The sequence below is a fragment of the Elephantulus edwardii genome, unplaced genomic scaffold (genome assembly GCF_000299155.1).
Source record: "Elephantulus edwardii isolate Elephantulus edwardi_28Jun2011 unplaced genomic scaffold, EleEdw1.0 scaffold00100, whole genome shotgun sequence".
NCBI lineage: Eukaryota > Metazoa > Chordata > Mammalia > Macroscelidea > Macroscelididae > Elephantulus > Elephantulus edwardii.
This window is the reverse complement of record NW_006399850.1, coordinates 503,811-522,148: the sequence shown is the minus strand read 5'-3', so window position 1 is coordinate 522,148 and position 18,338 is coordinate 503,811. Positions and strand designations below refer to the sequence as shown.

At 40.1% G+C, this 18,338-nt stretch overlaps 1 protein-coding gene across 1 annotated transcript in view; it reads right to left on the bottom strand.

The window, feature by feature from the left end:
• The window catches only part of FAM177A1 (family with sequence similarity 177, member A1), a 39,402-nt gene extending 24,866 nt beyond the window's left edge, over positions 1-14,536 (bottom strand). Inside the window, exon 1 of the mRNA XM_006891546.1 lies at positions 14,372-14,536. Within this exon, the coding sequence (XP_006891608.1) occupies positions 14,372-14,536 (165 nt within the window). The remainder of the gene's footprint in view (positions 1-14,371) is intronic.
• Positions 14,537-18,338: the final 3,802 nt, after the last annotated feature.

Genomic DNA, 18,338 nt, shown 5'->3' with positions numbered 1-18,338 from the left:
CTTTGTCTGACATACTTTGGGCATGTTGCAAGGAGGGACTGGTCGTTGGAAAGGGACATCATGTTTGGGAGAGTGGAGGGACGGTGGAGGAGAGGAAGACCCTCAATGAGATGGATCGATTCTGTGAGTGGATTGGTGGGAATGAGTGTGTTTGATACAGGGAGGTTGGCACAGCATAGAAGCATAGAACAGTGTTTAGGTCTCTTGTACATAGGGTCACTATGAGTCGCAAGCGACTTGATGGTAGATAACAGCAACACCAACAATAGATTTTTAATTGCATGCATACTTAGCTCTTAGGGAAATGTTACTTTTACTTCGTAATTCAAATTCCGAGTAAATGCTTATTGTAGGAGAGAGTGAATTATTTTCTTTGTACTATCATCTTAGATAAATTCCTAAAAAAGATTTTATCTTCCTATTACAGTACAGAAACTCCCTGTCATTGAGTATAATCCAACACACAGTGACTTCCATTAGATTCCAAGGCTATAAATCTTTACAGGAGAAGACTGCCCATCTTTCTTATATGTAACAACTGGTGGATTTGTATTGTCAATCTGTCAGTTAGTAGCCTTAACACCTTATGTGTACAATACACTACCAGAGGGGAAAAATACACTACCAGGGTATAGGATATGTAATTGTCAAAATAATCTGGTAACAGAAATTACAATGGAGGAGGCAGTACAGACAAGGATGGAAAAGAGGACTTAAGTCTTTTTTTTAATAACAAGAATATTTTCATGTATTATCAATATAATTTAAAAATCTAAGCTAAAACAAATGGTAAAGTTCCACAAAACTTGTCCTGTGTTAATAGGTTAGGATTCTCTTGGATAATTATGAGTGCAAAAACTTAGAACTCTAAAATCTCAGTAACAACAAAAAAAATAAAAGCAAAGCAACTATTCCGTACTCACTTGGAATAACAGAGCAGAGAGTTGGGAACAGAAGTACAATATAGAATGTGAAGCTAAATGCTTCCTTTGTCATTAGACCAGAAGACCTGGACTGTGCCTGGTTACTGTTGCTGAACATTCTGACCAAAGATTCCATAAAATAATCCTTATCAAAAGGGGGGAAATGCAGAGCAGTTTCAAATTATTACAAATTACAAATGTTCTGGAGCCAGACCTCTGAAACTGAGATACTTTTAAAACCTTAAAACAAAATTACACTTTAAAAAGTTAATTTTTTTTTAAAAAAAGGTCTTACTTAAATAGTGTGCTTTTAAAAGAACTATCTATATGGGATCAGCACCACTGGAATTAGGAATCTTAGTAGATACTGGTTTTCTGTTATTCAGGGAGAGTTAACAGACAAGGAGGGTAAGAATGGTTGCACAACTCTAAGAATATACTCAATGTCACTAAATGATACACATAGAAACTGTTCTATTGATGTATATGTCATTGTGTGTATTTTTTGAGAGTATGGAAACTATAGAACAATATCAATTATTTCACATGCAAACAAGATTCTACTGACGATTATCCAAAAATGACTAGAACAGCACATCAGCAGAGAACTGCCAGAAATCCAGGCTGGGTTTAGAAGGGGTTGTGGTACTAGGGATATCATAGCTATTTTAGATGGATCTTGGCTGAAAGCAGGGAGTACCAGAGGAATGTCTATCTGTGCTTCAATGATTATGCAAAGGCTTTTGACTGTGTGGACCATAACAAACTGTGGCTGACTCTGAGAAGAATGGGAATCCCAGAACACTTGATCATAATAATGAGAAACCTATACTTGAAACAAGAGGCAGTTGTCAGAACAGAGCAAGGAAACACTGCATGGTTCAAAATTGGGAAGGGTGTACGCCAGGGATGTGTCCTGTCTCCATACCTTTTCAACAGGTATGCAAACAAATCATCTGGGAGGCTGGGCTCTATGAGGAGAAATGCAGCATCAGGATTGGTGGAAGATCTATCAACAATCTGCGTTATGCAGATGACACAACCGTGCTTGCTGAAACTGAAGAAGACCTCAAGCACTTGCTGCAGAGGGTAAAGGACTGTAGCTTTCAATATGGATTGAGGCTCAGTGTCAAGAAGACAAAGATTCTCACCACTGGACCAATTGGCAGCATCAGGATGGACGGTGAAGAGATTGAGATTGTTAACAACTTTAGTCTGCTTGTCTCCACGGTCAACACTCTTGGCACCAGCAGCCAAGAAATCAAAAAACATATTGTGATGGTAAAGTCTGCTATTAGGGACCTCTCCAGGGTACTGAAGAGCAATGGTGTCACTCTGGAGACTAAGGTGCGTCTGATACAGGCTATGGTTTTTGCTGTCACTTGTTATGCATCAGAGTTGAACAATGACTAAGGAGGATAGAAGGAGAATTGATGCCTTTGAGCTGTGGTGCTGGAGAAGAGTATGAATGGACTGCCAAGAAAACAAACAGATTCATCCTAGAGAGGGTTAAATCAGGCTACTCCTTGGAGGCAAGGATTCTGGGGCTTCATCTGACATACTTTGGACATGTAAGGAGGGACAGGTCCTTGGAGCGGGACATCATGCTTGGGAGGGTAGAGGGACGGCACAAGAGGGGAAGACACTCTATGAAGTGGATAGATTTAGTGACTGGGGTAATTGGGATGGGTATGTCAGAGGCAGTGTGATTGGCACAGGATAGAGCAGGGTTTAGGGCTGTTGTACACAGGGTCGCTATGAGTCGCAAGTGACTCGACGGCACATAACAACAACAAGTGCTGAAGAAGCACACTGTACAGAGCATGAACTGCCAAGAGAACAAACAGGTCTGTTCTGGAAAAGGTGAAACCATTTTGCTGCTTGGAGAAAAGGATTTTGGAACTCTGTCTCACATTTTGGCCATGCTCTCAGGAGGGTTTGAGGGTCCAGTCCTTAGAAGGGGACATCATGCTTGGAAAGGTAGGTCAATCACAAGAGAGGAAAACCCTGGATGACATGGATTGATTGACATAATGACTGTGGCAAAGGAATCGGGTGTGTCCGAGATGGTGATATTGGCTTAGGACAGGGCAAGGTTCAGAGCTGTTGTTTATAGGGTTGTTACAAGTCTATTCAACTCAAAGGCACATACAATTATGGGATCAAAGTAACAACAGCATCCCTGAAAGATTAGTTAGGAATCTCAGGAGGCAGTGAGTTTGTTATTTGGGGAGGAATTCCAGAAAACGAGGAAGAGAAAGGCTGCACAATTCTAAGAATATAATTTATCTCACTAAATGGTACACAAAGAAACTGTTGAATTGGTGTGCACTTCACAGTAAAAATAAAATCGATAAAATTTAAAAGAAAAACGTTGGTTCTTTCTCTCCTTCACTTTCCAAAGCTTAGTAGCCAATTAAGATTATCATCCAGCCATATTTAATCTAAAGAACACATGGATTGTTCCATAACAAACAGGACATTATTAACAGTAACTATTCCTGTACATCATGGAATTTTTATTGGGGCAGCATGGACTATACATAGGTTGACTTGGAAGACAAAATTCCGATTCTCCCTAGCCTTGTTTTTTTTCCATTCAAATAAATTTCAATGCTCAGTAAGGAAATAGCTCATTTGCTGTGTTATTGGACAACAAATAATACCAAATCATTTAAGCAAATAATTTTCTTTACCAAATCATTTCTTCCACCTTTGGATCCCAAGGACCTGAGGTCATCCCTACTCAATCTCATGCTTTGCCCTTGAGAATGATATGACTTTCAGATGTTCTGAAATCAACTTTTCTTTCAGACCATGACCTGACTTTGTTGTTAGAACTGCTGAGTGGATATGACTCATAAAGAATCCATGAACAGACCTGAATCCTATCCTATGCCATCCTCACCATCTCTGATACACTTGAGTCCACAGCTGCAAGTCACCCTATCAATCTACCTTTCTAAGGAATGTCCTTTCCTAGCAACATCCCCAAAATATGTAAGTTCAAGTCTCATCATTCTTGCCTCCAAGGAACACTCTGACTACACTTTTTCCAAGATAAATTTGTTTTGTTTTTGGCAATACAAGGGATGAATATTCAGTGCTCTTCTCCAACATCACAGTTCAAAGGTATCAATCCTATTATCTTCTTGTACAGCACTCAGCTGTATAGCACATGATTAAAAAGATCACTACCTTGAGTTGTTGTTGTTGTTGTTGTTAGGTGCTGTCAAGTAAAGTAGGTCTGATAGTGATCCTATGAACAAAAGACCTAAACCCTGCCTGTTCTATCCTGCACCCTCCTCACACTTCCTGACACACAAGAGCCCATTGCAGCAGTCACTATACCAATCCACCTATTTTAGGGTCTTCCTCCTCTTCACCAACTGTCCACCCTTCGCAACATCGTGTCTTTCTCTAAGGAATAGCATCTCTTAGCAACATGCCCAAAGTATGGGAGATAGTCTCATCATTCTTGCCTCCAAAAGCTGCATTATCTCCAAGACATATCTGTTTGTTTTCTTGGCCATCCATGGGATGTTCAGTGCTCTTCTCCAATACCATAGTTCAAATGTGTCAATTCTTTTTCTGTCATCCTTATTCATTATCCAGCTCTCAGCAAGTAATCAGAAAGATCATGGCCTGAATATGACACACCTTAGCCGTCAAACTGACATCACTGCTCATGGAAAGGTCCCTAACTGCATATTTTTCCCAGTGCAGTGTGTCTCCTTTTTTTACTGACTGCGGGTGCCAATGGTGTTAATTGTGGATCCAAGCAAGATGAAGCTTTTGACAGTTCCAATCTGCTCTCCATCCATCATGACGCTGCCTATTGGTCCACTGTCAGAATTTTGTTTTCCTGACATTGAGATGCAATCCATACCAAAGGCTGCATTCCTTGATTTTCTGCAACAAGTGTTTCAATCCTCACTTTCAGCAAGCAGGATTGTGTCATCTGCATAATGCAGGTTCTTGATGAATCTCTCTCCAATCCTGATTTCACACTCCTCCCAGGCACACATTCTTTGGAGAAGTCCTTGACAGCAGATGTGCCCAAAGCCATATGTCTCTGGATCTCTTGACTGCTGACACTAAGGGTATTGACTGTGGATCCAAGTAAGATGAAATCATTGACAGTTTCAATCCTCTTTTCATCTATCCTGATGTTGCCTATTAGCCAAGTGGTAAGGAACTTTGTTGTTGTTTTTTTGAGGTTGAGATATACCCCACGTTGAAGGCTACAGTCTTTGAACTTTTGCAGCAAGGGTTTCAGGTCTTCCTCACTTTCAGCAAGCAAGTTTGTGTCATCTGCATAACACAAGTAGTTGATGAGTCTACCTCTGAGCTTTCTGTCACATTCTCTTCAGAGTCCAGTTTCATGAATTATTTGCTCAGCACACAAACTGAATAGGTATGAAGTAAGGAATATAACTCTGACACACACCCTTCCTCATTTTAAACCAGACAGTGTTGGCTTTTCAGATCCTTTTATTTTCTATGCAAAGGTAAGATAGGTATCAAGACATGACACTAATTGGATAAAGCTAATACCAAAGGAGATCAGTCAGTGAATAGGGTTGAGACTATTAATAGCATACCAGCAAGTAGCATTAAATATCAGAGCCTCTCACTGATTCTTTCATTGATTTAAATTTTCTTTCTAAGACACAGGCAAAAAAAAAAGAAGGGGTGTTTCTCATTGGCTCAACATTTTTGTGTCTATGTCCATTAACCCTGACTCTTGGCTATCATTCTTCCCAAAAGCTGAGAAAAAATCCACCAAGAAAGCTGAATCATTCCTATGTTTCAGTCCAATATCAAAGTTAGAGAAGGAGAAATAGAACATTGAATAGTATTCTGAATTAAAATAATATTTCCTCTATAGAAATAGTTTTAAATCAAGAAAGATGTGCATAAGGGTTGTATTCTTTCTCCATACCTATCAGTATACTGAGCAACTCATTCAATAAGCTGGACTATATGAAGAATGTGGAGGATGACTCTTCAACAACCTACATTATGCAGATGACACAATGTTACTTGCAGGATTGTGCTTGTGGAGGACCTAAAACATTTGATGCAGTAGATCAAAGACTACAGCCTTAAAGAGGGGTTATATATTAACATCAAGAAAACAAAAATCCTCACCAATAGGTCAACAGGTAACATCATGATAGATAAAGAAAAGAAAGAAAAACAATTTCCTTTTACTTGGCTCTACAAACAATACTCATGACAGCAGCAGTCAAGAAATCAAAAGTTGTGTCACCTTGAGAAAATCTGCTTCAAGGACCTCTTCAAAGTGCTAAAGAGCAAGGATGTCAGTTTAAAGACTAAGTTGTGCCTCATCCAAGCCACGATATTTTCAACTGCTTCCTATGCATCTGAAAGTTGGGCAATAAGGATAACAGAAAAAGAACTGATGCTTTTGAATTGTGATGCTGGTGATGAGAACTGAATCCATGATTCAGTACCAAAAAGGGGGCGGGGGGGGAATCTGCCTTGAAGGAAGTGCAAATAGAGTGCTCCTTAGAGGAAAGGATGGTGAAACTTCATCTCACTTACTTTGGGCATGTTGTCAGGAGAAACCAGTCCTTGGAGAGAGACATCATGCTGGGAAAGAAAGAGGGTCAGCAAAAGTAAGGAAGAGCCTCCAGAAGATGGATTAACACAGTGATTACCACCATGGGCATGACAGAGATCATGATGGTGATGCCACAGGATGGGGCAAGGTTCAAACTTGCTGTTCATAAGGTTGCTGTGAGTCTAAGTCAACTCAATTGCACCTAACAACATAACAACAAATAATATTTTTAAAAAATTTGTTCTATTCAACACATTTAATGTGTAAATTTTTAATTAAAGAGAGTTTAAGGCTTGTTTTAAATTAAAAATATCTTCTTATTTGGTGAAGTTCAATTTTAGGTTTGGCTCTTAATAAAGGGTCAGAAATTATTCTGTAAAGGGCCAGATAATATTTTAAGCTTGATGGCCCATATACTTTCTGTCACAACTACCAAGCTCTGAGAAAGCAGCTATAGACAACTATAAATGAATACAATGTGACTGTGACCCAGTTAAATTTTACCTATGAAAAAGGTGACTGGTCATTGCACTAACAGGTTTGTCAATCCTTGATCATAAGAACTAGACTACATGTAAAAATCTGTGAAACCCTCTGTGATGATGAATTCTACTTGCGGGAGAATAAAAACACAATTTGCAGTGAAGCAAGGCACAGAGAAACAAGACCAATTTGTAAGCAATTTGGTAGAATTTCTGACAATTATAAACGAAAGGGTTTGTGGTGTTTGGGTTTTTTTTTAATTTTGCAAAAGTTCATTCTTATAGACAATAAACCTTCAAGAAAAGCTTTCCACTATAACTCAACTCATTGCTGTCCAAGTCGGAACCAACTCAGCCAACCCTTTAGCAGGTCTTTGGAGGCTATAAAGTAAGGAGGAGACTGTCCATCTTCTGCCTAGGAAGCTGCTATTGGATTTGAACTACCACAGTAGCGCTATATATGGGTTCACAGCCCACTCATTATGCACTATGCCACCAGAGCTTCTTCCATAAATTACACAAATTCCATTTTAACAAACTTTAAATATATTAAATGGTTTCATAGCACCTGGAAATTTGATGTAACATCAATTAACATTTTACTCCATTTTAGTTTAACTAGACTATCAAAGCACATATCTTGTCCTCAGCCTTTTTTTTCAGGGCACTTTTCCTTTGTTTTTTTTTTAATGTTTTTACATATAGGCAATTTTCCTTTTATATACTCTCACAGCACTTGGCTGTTAACTGAAAGGTCAATGGTTCAGATTTACCAGTCATTCCACAAAGCTGTAGGAGTCTATTTGCATAAGGATTTATAGTCTTGTACTCTTATATGAATTATTCCACTGTGTCCTATAGGGTTGCTATGAGTCATAATTGACTTGATGGTAGTGGAGATAGCACCCAAAGTTCTTCCGTGAAACATGTATATTACACTTCAAATTATGCGAAACTTATACTTGGACCAGGAGGCAGTCGTCAGAACAGAGCAAGGGAACACTGCATGGTTCAAAACTGGGAAGGGTGTACGCCAGGGATGCATCCTATCTCCATACCTTTTCAACTTATATGCAGAACAGATTATCCGGGAGGCTGGGCTCTATGAGGAGAAATGTGGGGTCAAGATTGGTGGACGGACGATTTATCAACAATCTGCATTATGCGGATGACACAACCCTGCTTGCTGAACCTGAAGAGGACCTGAAGCGCCTGCTGCAGAGTGTCAAGGACTGCAGCCTACAATATGGATTGAGGCTCAATGTCAAGAAGAAAAAGATTCTCACCACTGGACGAATCGGCAGCATCAGGACGGATGGTGAAGAGATTGAGATTGTACACAGCTTTAGTTTGCTTGGCTCCATAGTGAACAGTCTTGGCACCAGCAGCTAGGAAATTAAAAGGCACATTGCCATGGGAAAGTCTGCTGTTAGGGACCTCTCCAAAGTGCTGAAGAGCAGTGGTGTCTCTGTGGAGACTAAGGTGCGTCTGATATAGGCCATGGTCTTCGCAATCACTTGTTATGCATCAGAGAGTTGGACAATGACCAAGGAGGATAGAAGGAGAATTGATGCCTTTGAGCTGTGGTGCTGGAGAAGAGTATTGAGAATACCATGGACTGCTAGGAAAACAAACAGATTTGTCCTGGGGGGGGTTAAACCGGGTTGCTCCTTGGAGGTAAGGATTCTGAGACTCCGTCTAACATACTTTGGACATATTGTGAGGAGAGACTGGTCCTTGGAGAGGGACATCATGCTTGGGAGGGTGGAGGGACGGCGCAGGAGAGGAAGGCCCTCTATGAGGTGGATTGATTCAGTGACTGGGATAATTGGGATGGGAGTGTCAGAGACAGTGCGATTGGCACAGGACAGAGTGGAGTTTAGGGCTGTTGTACATAGAGTCGCTATGAGTCACAATTGACTCGACGGCACATAACAACAACAACAGTTTTTAAGTAACAAATAATATGAGGCACAGAATGTATCCTCACTGATACACCCTTCAGCCTAAAGATCCTGGCTTGGTAACAGAAGTGCTAAATAAAGAAATGAATACTAATGAAAATTTTAACTCCTTTACAAGATATTAAAACTTGTGCAAACTTAGAGAAGCTATTATATAGAAATGTCTCAATAAGTCTTGGATGGCCTAGTGAGACCAAGTAGTGTCATTCTCCTTACTAAGGGTTATTCTAACTTCTTCCAAGATAAACGTGTTGGTTTGTCTGACAGTATAGTCAATATTCTTCCCCAACACCATAATTTAAAACAGTCACTTCTTCATTCTTCCTCATTAATTGTACACCTTTGTATGCAAATAAAAGAAAATACTAAGGCTTGAGTCAAGCACACCTTAGTCCTCTAAATAACATCTTTGCTTCTGAACACTAAAAAGGTCTTTTAAAGCAGATTTGCCCAGTGCAAATACATCCTTTGATTTGTTGACCTCTGTTTCCATTAGTGTTAACTGTGGATCCAAGTGAAATTAAATCCCTGACAACTTTATTAATCTTTTCTTCATTTATCGTGATATTATTAGACCATCTGTGAGGATTGTTTTGCTTTCTTCATGTTGGTGTATAATCCATACTGAAGCCAGCAGTTATTTATCTTCATTAGTGTTTCAAGTATTCTTCCTTTTCAGCAAGCATGAATGTGTCAGCAGTATATCATGTTCATGAATATGTATAGCTTGTTCATGAAGAGGAGAAGCCTCCTCAAAGCAGAGTTAACTTTAATGATAGACTTGGACTTGCTGCTATAGCACAGCTCACAATTATAAGAATCATATTTAAAACAAGGAATATATAAAGTATAAACCTAGAAAAAATGGAATTAATAAAAATGAAATGGAATTGCTTTAATGCAAATGAAATGTGAAATTGATCACACATGTAATCAAAATACATGAATTGTTGGTGATTAGAATACAAAAGTTGGGAAAAGATGCAGTAGTTGAAAAATACTGCCATTGTGACAAAAACAGTGCTGTACATTGAATGACAGAATTTGCAAAACCAATGACTTATTCATTGGAAGTAGTCTTTGTCAACAACATAGTGATAAGACTAGGATAAGAGTCATATTCACATAATGGAGTTCTTATAGACTGCATTACATCCCCTCATAATGTGTTCAGTTACTTGTTCTCTTAACAGTGAATGTGATCCTGTTTAGAAACAGGATTTTCTTTTGTTATGTTCATGATTATTACTAGAGTAGTTGTTGTTACTAGGTGCCTTCCAAACAATTATGACTCATAGTAATCACATCTATGTTTATTGCTATATTACTCACAATAGCAGAGAGACTGAAGCAACCAAGTGTCCATCAACCAATGAATGGATGGGAAAACTGTAGTACCTTTACACAATGGAGCATTACACAGCATGAAAAACAATTAGTTTGTAAAACATTACACAACATGGTGGAGCTTGGAAGACATAATGCTGAGTGAAATATCTCAGTCACAAAAAAACAAACACTGCATAACATCACTGGCACAAAATAAGTTAGACATGAGAAGGGAGAGTGGGAGAGAGAATAGTAAGAGTGGATAATGAACACTGCGTTAGAACAAATGAGGGGAAGAACTGTCTGAAAGGAAAGAATATATGATTAGGTATTATATGTGTGACAACAATCTGGAATAAACGGTGCATTGTGAGGTAGGTTGGGGGTGGGGAAGAAAATGCTCAACAATGAAAAAAAAAGCTAAATATTATTTAAAAAAACCCAAGTATGACTCATAACAACTCTATGAACAAAAGATCTGAACCTTATCCTATCTTGTGCTATCCTCATAATTTCTGACATACTCGAACCCACTGCAGTAGTCATTGTGTCAATCCATCTGGTTGAGGGTCTTCCTCTCTTTCACGGACCCTCCACTTTTCTAGGCAAGGTATTCTCACAACATGCCTAGAGTATGAAAGAAGAAGCTTTATCATTTTTGCATCCAAGAAGCACGCATGTACTCTCTCCAAGACATATCTGTTTGTTCTTTTGGCAGTCCGGGGATATTCAGTACTCTTAACTAACAGCACAGCTCAAAAGGTATCACTTCTTTTGTCATCCTTTTTCTCTGGCCAGCTCTCAGATGTATACTGACTGAAAAGACCATGGCCTGAATCAGGTACACCATAATCTCCAACCTGACGTAAATGCTCTTTAATAATTTAAAGAGGTCCCTAATTTCAGACTTTCCCAGCGCAATACATCTCCTGATGTCTTGACTGCTGGTACCAATGATACTGATTATGGATCCAAGTAAGATAAAGTCAGTGACAATTTCAATCATTTCTCCTACCTATCATGATGTTCCCTATTGGCTCAATGGTGAGAATTTTTGTTTTCTTGCTGTTGAGATGTAATCCATATTAAAGGCTGTAGTCTTTGATCTTCTACAAGCACACATTTCACTTGCAGCAAGCAAGGTTGTGTCATCTGAATAACATAGGCTGTTGATGAGTTTTCTTCTGATCCTAATGCCACCCACATTCTCCTTCATAAGAGTCTTGGCTTCTCAAATAATTTGCTCACCATACAGACTGAATAGTATTAAGAGAGGTTACAACTCTGACACACAACTTTCTTGATTTTAAACCATGTAGAATTCCCTTGCTCTGTTAGGATCACAGCCTCTTGGCCTAGGTATAGGTTTCTAGTGAGTACATTAAGTGTTCTGGGATTCCCATTCTTCTCAATGTTAGCCATAATTTGTTATGATTCACTTAGTCTATGTGTGGATGACTAAATTACTATGCCATTGCATAGTCAATAAAATACAGACAGACATTCTTCTGGTATTCTCTGGCCTTCAGCCAGGATCCATCCAACATCAAGAATGATATTCCTGGTGCCATCATCTCCCACCCTGAACTTTTGGCAATTTTCTGTCAATGTATTTTGCTAGCTGTTTTTAGATGATCTTCAGCATTATTTTGCTTGCATGTGATATTAATGATGTTGTTGTTGTGTGCTGTCAAGTTGCTTGAAACTCATAGCCACCTTAGGTGCAACAGTTCTGAACCCTGCTCTATTTTGAGCCAAAATAGTCATTGTCTCTGACTCAGCTACCCACATTAGCCCAGTCACCGAGTTAATCCATCTCATCCAGGGTTTTCATCTCTTATGCTTATGTCCCTCTGTAATTTTCACATTCAGTTGGATCACTTTTCTTAGGAGTGGATACAAATATGGATCTTTTCAAGTCAGCCAGCCAGTGCAGGGTGGTTTCTTAATCTACTCATTTCTGTGTCATAAAAATACCAGAATAATGCAAACCCATGTTTATTGCTGCTTTGTTCACAATAGCAAAGAGTTGGAAACAACCTAAGTGCCCATCAACAAATGAATGGTTAGAGAAGCTGTGGTATATTCACACAATGGAATATTATGCTGCATTGAAAAACATGGAACTCATGAACTATTATACAAAATGGGTGAACCTGGAGGACATTATGCTGACTGAAATATCTGTCACAAAAGGACAAATATTGCATAGTGCCACTGTTGTAAAACGGGACTGACATCGGGGTTAGGGGGAACCTAAGAAGAGAGGGGATAAATAATATATACTGCATTGAATCAGATGAAGGAGAGAACTGTTTAAAAGGAATATATGATTAGGTATTATTTTCATGACAAGATTCCAGAAAAAGAAATGCATAGTAAAGTGGATTGTGGCCTTGGGGGTGGGGGGTGGGGGTAAGGAATTGTATAACAATGAAAGTTTTTTTTTTCTTTTCAAAGAGAAAAGTGAAATGGGGGGAGGAATGGGCAGGGAGGAAAATGTGCAACAATGAATGAATGGAAAAAATTAAATAGGAAGAATATGCCGTAAAACAAAACAAAACCAAACCCCTAAAACCAAATAAAAATAATGTAACAGAAAAAAAAAAAAAAACCACCCACCCACCCAAACAAAAAAGCAGAATAAGGAGATCTACACAGAGGGAAGACATAAAGTTTATCTATAAAAAAAAAGCAATCTTGAGTTTACCACAAGGAAAAGAATCTGATTTTAACTTCTAGCCTCTAGAAACATAAGAAAATAAATGTATATTCTGTAAAACCAGCCACTTGTACTCCTAGTACTAGAAGAATAAGGAATCATTCTGTAGTTCAGGATAAATGTTTAAGTAATAACCTAGTACTTAAATCTCAAAAATGGAACTTTATTTTAAATGAAGGTGGTTGTTGTTGTGTGCCATCGAGTCGCTTGCGACTCATAGCGACCCTATGTACATGAGCCCTAAACGCAGTTCTATCCTGTGCCAACCTAATCATTGTTGTGTCCTGTGCCAATCGCACTGTCTCCGATACACCCATCCTGATTACTCCAGTCACTGATCAATCCACCACCTCATAGAGGGCCTTCCCCTCCTGTGCTGTCCCTCCACCCTACCAAGCATGATGTTCCTCTCCAAGGACCTGTCCCTCCTTACTTGTCCAAAGTATGTTGGAGCCTCAGAATCCTTGCCTCCAGTTTTTAACTGCAAAAATCACATCTATCTAGGTGGTTTCAGCTAAAGCACTTGCTACTTTAAGTGGACCAGAGATCCTTAACTACTAATATAGACTACCAAATGCCAGGCAAAACCCTCCAAACTTTACCTAATACTCTGCACCTATTGCACTGTCCCATATAGAAACCAGCCACATATATCTATCACACACCTGAAATATGGCTAGTGTAAACTGTGATGAGTTTCAACTGTAAAATATACAAGGGATTTCAGAGACTTGGGGTTACATAAAAACATAATATTAATTACACCTTTACAAAATCCTTTAAAATGCAGTTACTAGAAACGTATACACCACACACGTGGCATGCGTAGTATTTAATTTCTTAACCCTGACTACCTCCTTGGTGGAACAGGGATACCATCACCACTCCTCTCTAGGAGTAGTTATGAGGGTTGTCAACACTTAGCTCGTAAGAGCTTTAGCTAATCAAAGGGCAAGTGCCAAGTCAGGCGACGCGCAAAGACTGTGTAGTGACCGCCTTCACCTGGCTTCCTGTTCCTCTATGCATAGCCTTGTGGGGACACTCCTTTCTCCTTTCGCAAGCAGACCTGAATGGGAATATCAATCCCTGGAAACCCGAGGCCTTAGCCCCATATGCGAGCAGCCAGTTAAGGGGTTGGGAAGGGACGCCTGGGCTGAGAGACGGCATGAGTCCCTCTCCAGTTTCTCTGAGAGGTAGCGAGTTTGCAGTGTTGCGAAGAGGCACCCTGAAAGGTACTTCCATCGGGCTATCTGTTTCGTTGAAGGCCCGGCAGGACAGCAGAGCAGTGTATGGCCACGGAAGTAACTTGGCAGCTCCAGCACCAGTTCGGAGCCACCGCCTCCCCTGGCGGCTCCACCTACCTGACGCGTAGAGTCCCTGAACGCCGCAGCAGCCACCGCCCCTGAGACTGCCTCTGCTTCCCCTCCTTGGACAGCGCTCACTGGCTCTCGGTCCATGGTCTTCGCCACCGCAGGGCTGCTGCCGTTGTCGAGATAGAATGTAATGGCCGATAAACCCACATCCATCCTCCACTTCCCCGCCCAGTTGCTAACCAAGCCCGGGTGTTGGGATCTGTAACTCACCACCAGCGCCCTCCTTGTGCCACGCCCGGCCACGCCACGGGGGTGGGCCAGCCGGGCCTGGGGGCGGGGCGAACCAGCGCCCTCTGCCCGCCTCTCACGGAAGCCTAGTCAACGGCGCACTGCGTCCTGAGAGGCGTCACTGCGGCGGGCTCAAACTAGGGGCGGGGCCAAGGGCAGGGGCGTGGTCTTCGGCCTCAGCTTCCGGTCCAGCCCACACATAGGCTGAGCCACAGCCTGGCACCTCTCGTGACGTAATGGTTCCTACCTGTGCTTGAGCCTGGGCATCGGGATTTCAACAGCTTCATTTGGGGCTGTCAACCTATTGGAGCCTTCTGCCCGATACTTGTAAAATAAGGACTGTCTGGTATGCTTCAAAGGCTTATGATAAGATGTAGTTGCTGAAGATGCAATAGTAAAAGGTACTGCTAGTGTTGCCTAACAAAGATTAAAGAAGACTGAAGAGTATGTAATATTTCATGCAGTGCCAAAAGAACAAACAAGTCTGTTGTGAAGGAAGTGCAGCTAGAGTGCTCCTTAGAGGAAAGGGTGATGAAACTTGATCTCACTTACTTATGGGCTTATTTTCAGGAGAATCCAGTCAGTGCTGGAAGAGAGACATCATGCTGGAAACGGAGAGACTCAACAACAGGGAGAACCTTAACGAGGTGAATTGACTCTGTGACTATCATAATGGCTTAAAGCATGAAAAAGATCGTGAGGATGGTGCATGATAGGGTAAGGTTCAGATATGGTTTTCATAGGATTGTTAGGAGTCCTAGAAGACGAGATGGCACCTAACCTGTTCCTTCCTACCAAGGATGTTATGACTGACCAGCCTAAATTCCCTTTTGTTGCTGTTACTGTGTACCGTAGAATCGCAACGGATCCATAGCTGACCTGAATGGTACGGGGGGAGATTGCTCATCCTTTAGAGTCCTAAAAAAAAAAACAAAACAACAAACCAAACCCCCTTTGTCATCCAGTGGATCCCATATGAAGTAGAATTGCCCCATTGATTTAAAATCTAATTTCATAGCGAAGTGGTCACATTTTCTCCCTTCGAGACTGGTGGGTTGGAACAAACACTTCAACTTCTGTGATACCATGGCTTCTTATACATATGTATAACTGTAGAAAAAGTTACATGAGAAGGCTTTAAGGAGAACAAAGCAGTAGCAACCTTCCGTTTTGACAAACGTGAGGAATATTTTGTTATTAGTGTTTTATGGTTTGGTTTTGCAAACGATCTCAAACTTCTCCAATGTTCCCTATTGTCCAAATAAATCATGATTGTAATTATTATTACGTGACTTTAATGTCAAACTAGTTGGCACTCCTCTAAGTCATGGATTTTTTAACACAAAAGTCTTCATCCAAGTATTTGTATATGAAAAATAAAACAATTATTTTGGCCAGGGGAACTTATTTAAAGTCCTCTTAAAATTCCATCTTCATGCCTGTTCCAGTTCAGTTATACACTAGCATCTATTACCTGGTATAGTATCAGCAGATTTAACATCTCTAAAGCTTTAGCTCATTTTCTCTTTCATGTAAAAATTCTTCCTTGCTCTTCAAATTACTCACTTTTGTTCTTAGTGATATAGTGTCACTATAACAGAAATAATCACAAATGGCTCTGAGAAGCAGAAATTTACAATTTAGGAGCGCAAAAGTCTAAATTAAGGGAGCTGGCTGTAGGGAAAAGTTTTCTCTCTGTTGCCTCTCATTACACCACCTATGGAACTGGCATTCCTTGGCGATCTACACTTCCATGTGTCCTGGAATCAATCTTGCACAGAGACCCAGTTTAAAAAGGACAGGTTCCATCTCAGGCTCTTTTTGAGGATAGGTCCCTTTCTCTCTGTTCACATCTCTTTATCCCTCAAAAGATTAAAGATATGTCTCATTAAGGGTGTGATTTCAGTAAAATGGTGAAAGGTGGTGGTAAGTATTTAAAGCATTAGACTGAAAATACCAAACTAAAGCCTATAGTCAAGTTGGCTCCAACTAAAAAAACCCTGTAGGACAGAGTGAGATTGGTTTTCCAAGTCTGTAAATCTTTACAAAAGCCAACTGCCATATCTCTCTCCTGTGGAGAAGCTGGTAGATTTGAACCATTAATCTTTCCATTATCAGTGGAACACTTTAACCACTGAATTTAAGATACACCCTATAGGATCTATACGCTGTATAGGATCTACAGCATAGTATGTCATCATTATGTAACTGCCAGACCACTGAGAATGAAGACCTAGCGAAGCTGACCCCTTCTCTGGAGAAACAGTTCAATCTGTTACATTCTCTAATATATTTTAACCATTTCTACCCTGCTTACAAATATGAGGCTAAGTATAAAACTAACCTTAAAAACAAAAGTAAATAACTACAAATTTGTTCAAATCCACCAGTAGTTCCTAGGGAGCAAGAAAAGTAATCTCCTTCTGTGCTATTTTATTGTTTCTAAGTGCCATCTAGTAGACTGCAACAATATGAACAAAAGATCTAAACTCTTATTATCCTGTGCCAACCTCACAATCTCTGACACACTTTAGCCCATTGCTGCAATCACTATGTCAGTCCACCTGGTTGAGAGTCTTCCTCCCCTTCGCTGTCCCACCACTTTTCCAAGCATGATGTCCTTCTCCAATGAGTAGCCTCTCCTAGCAACATGTTCAGATTATGTGAGAGGAAGCTTTGACATCCTTGCCTCTAAGGAGCACTCTGGCTGCACCTTCTCCAAGACCTATCTAGAAGTCTGTCTATAGGAGATTTAGTACTCTCCTTCAAGACATTTCAAAGGCATCCTTATTCATTGTCCAGCTCTCAGACGCATAACAACTGACTGAGAAGACTATGATTTGAAATCAGGCACACCTTAGTCCTTAAACAAACATCATTGCTCCTCAATAATTTGGAGCGCTCCCTGACTGCAGACTTTCCCAGTACAATATGACTTCTGATTTTCTGACTGTTGGTACCAAGTGTATTGATTGTGGATCCAAGTAAGATGTCATTCACAGTTGCAATCACTCTCCATCCATCATGATGTCACTTATCAGTTGAGTGGTGAGAATTTTTGTTTTCTTGATGTTGAGATGCAATCCATATTTAAGGTTGCAGTCTTTAATCTTCTGCAGCAAGTATTTCAAGACCTCTTCACTTTCAGCAAGCAAGATTGAATCATATGCATAGCAGAAGTTATTGTTATCTTTCTCCAGTCCTGATGCAGCATTCTTCTTCATAAAGTCCAGCTTCTCAAATAATTTGCTCAGCATACAGATTGAATAGGTATGGAGGAAAGATACAACCCCAATGCATGCCTTTCTTGATTTTAAACTATGTAGTCTTAGTTTGTTCTGTTCTCACAACAACTTCTTGGTCTAGGTATAGGTTTCATATGAACACAATTAAGTGTCCTAGGATTCCTATTCTTCTTAATGTTAGCCATAACTTGCCATGATCCACACGGTCACATGTCTTTGCATAGTAAATAATGCATAAATAGACATTTTTCTGGTACTTTTTACTTTCAGCCAGGATTCATCTGACATCAGCAATGCTATCTCTGGTTCCAAGACCTCTTCTAAATCCATCTTGAGCTTCTGACATTTCTTTCTGTACTGTTCTAGCCATTTTAAAATTATCTTCAGCAGTATTTTGCTTGCATGTGATATTAATGATATTGTTTGGTAATTTCCACATTTTGTTGGTTCTTTTTTGGGAATGGGAACAAATATGGATTTCT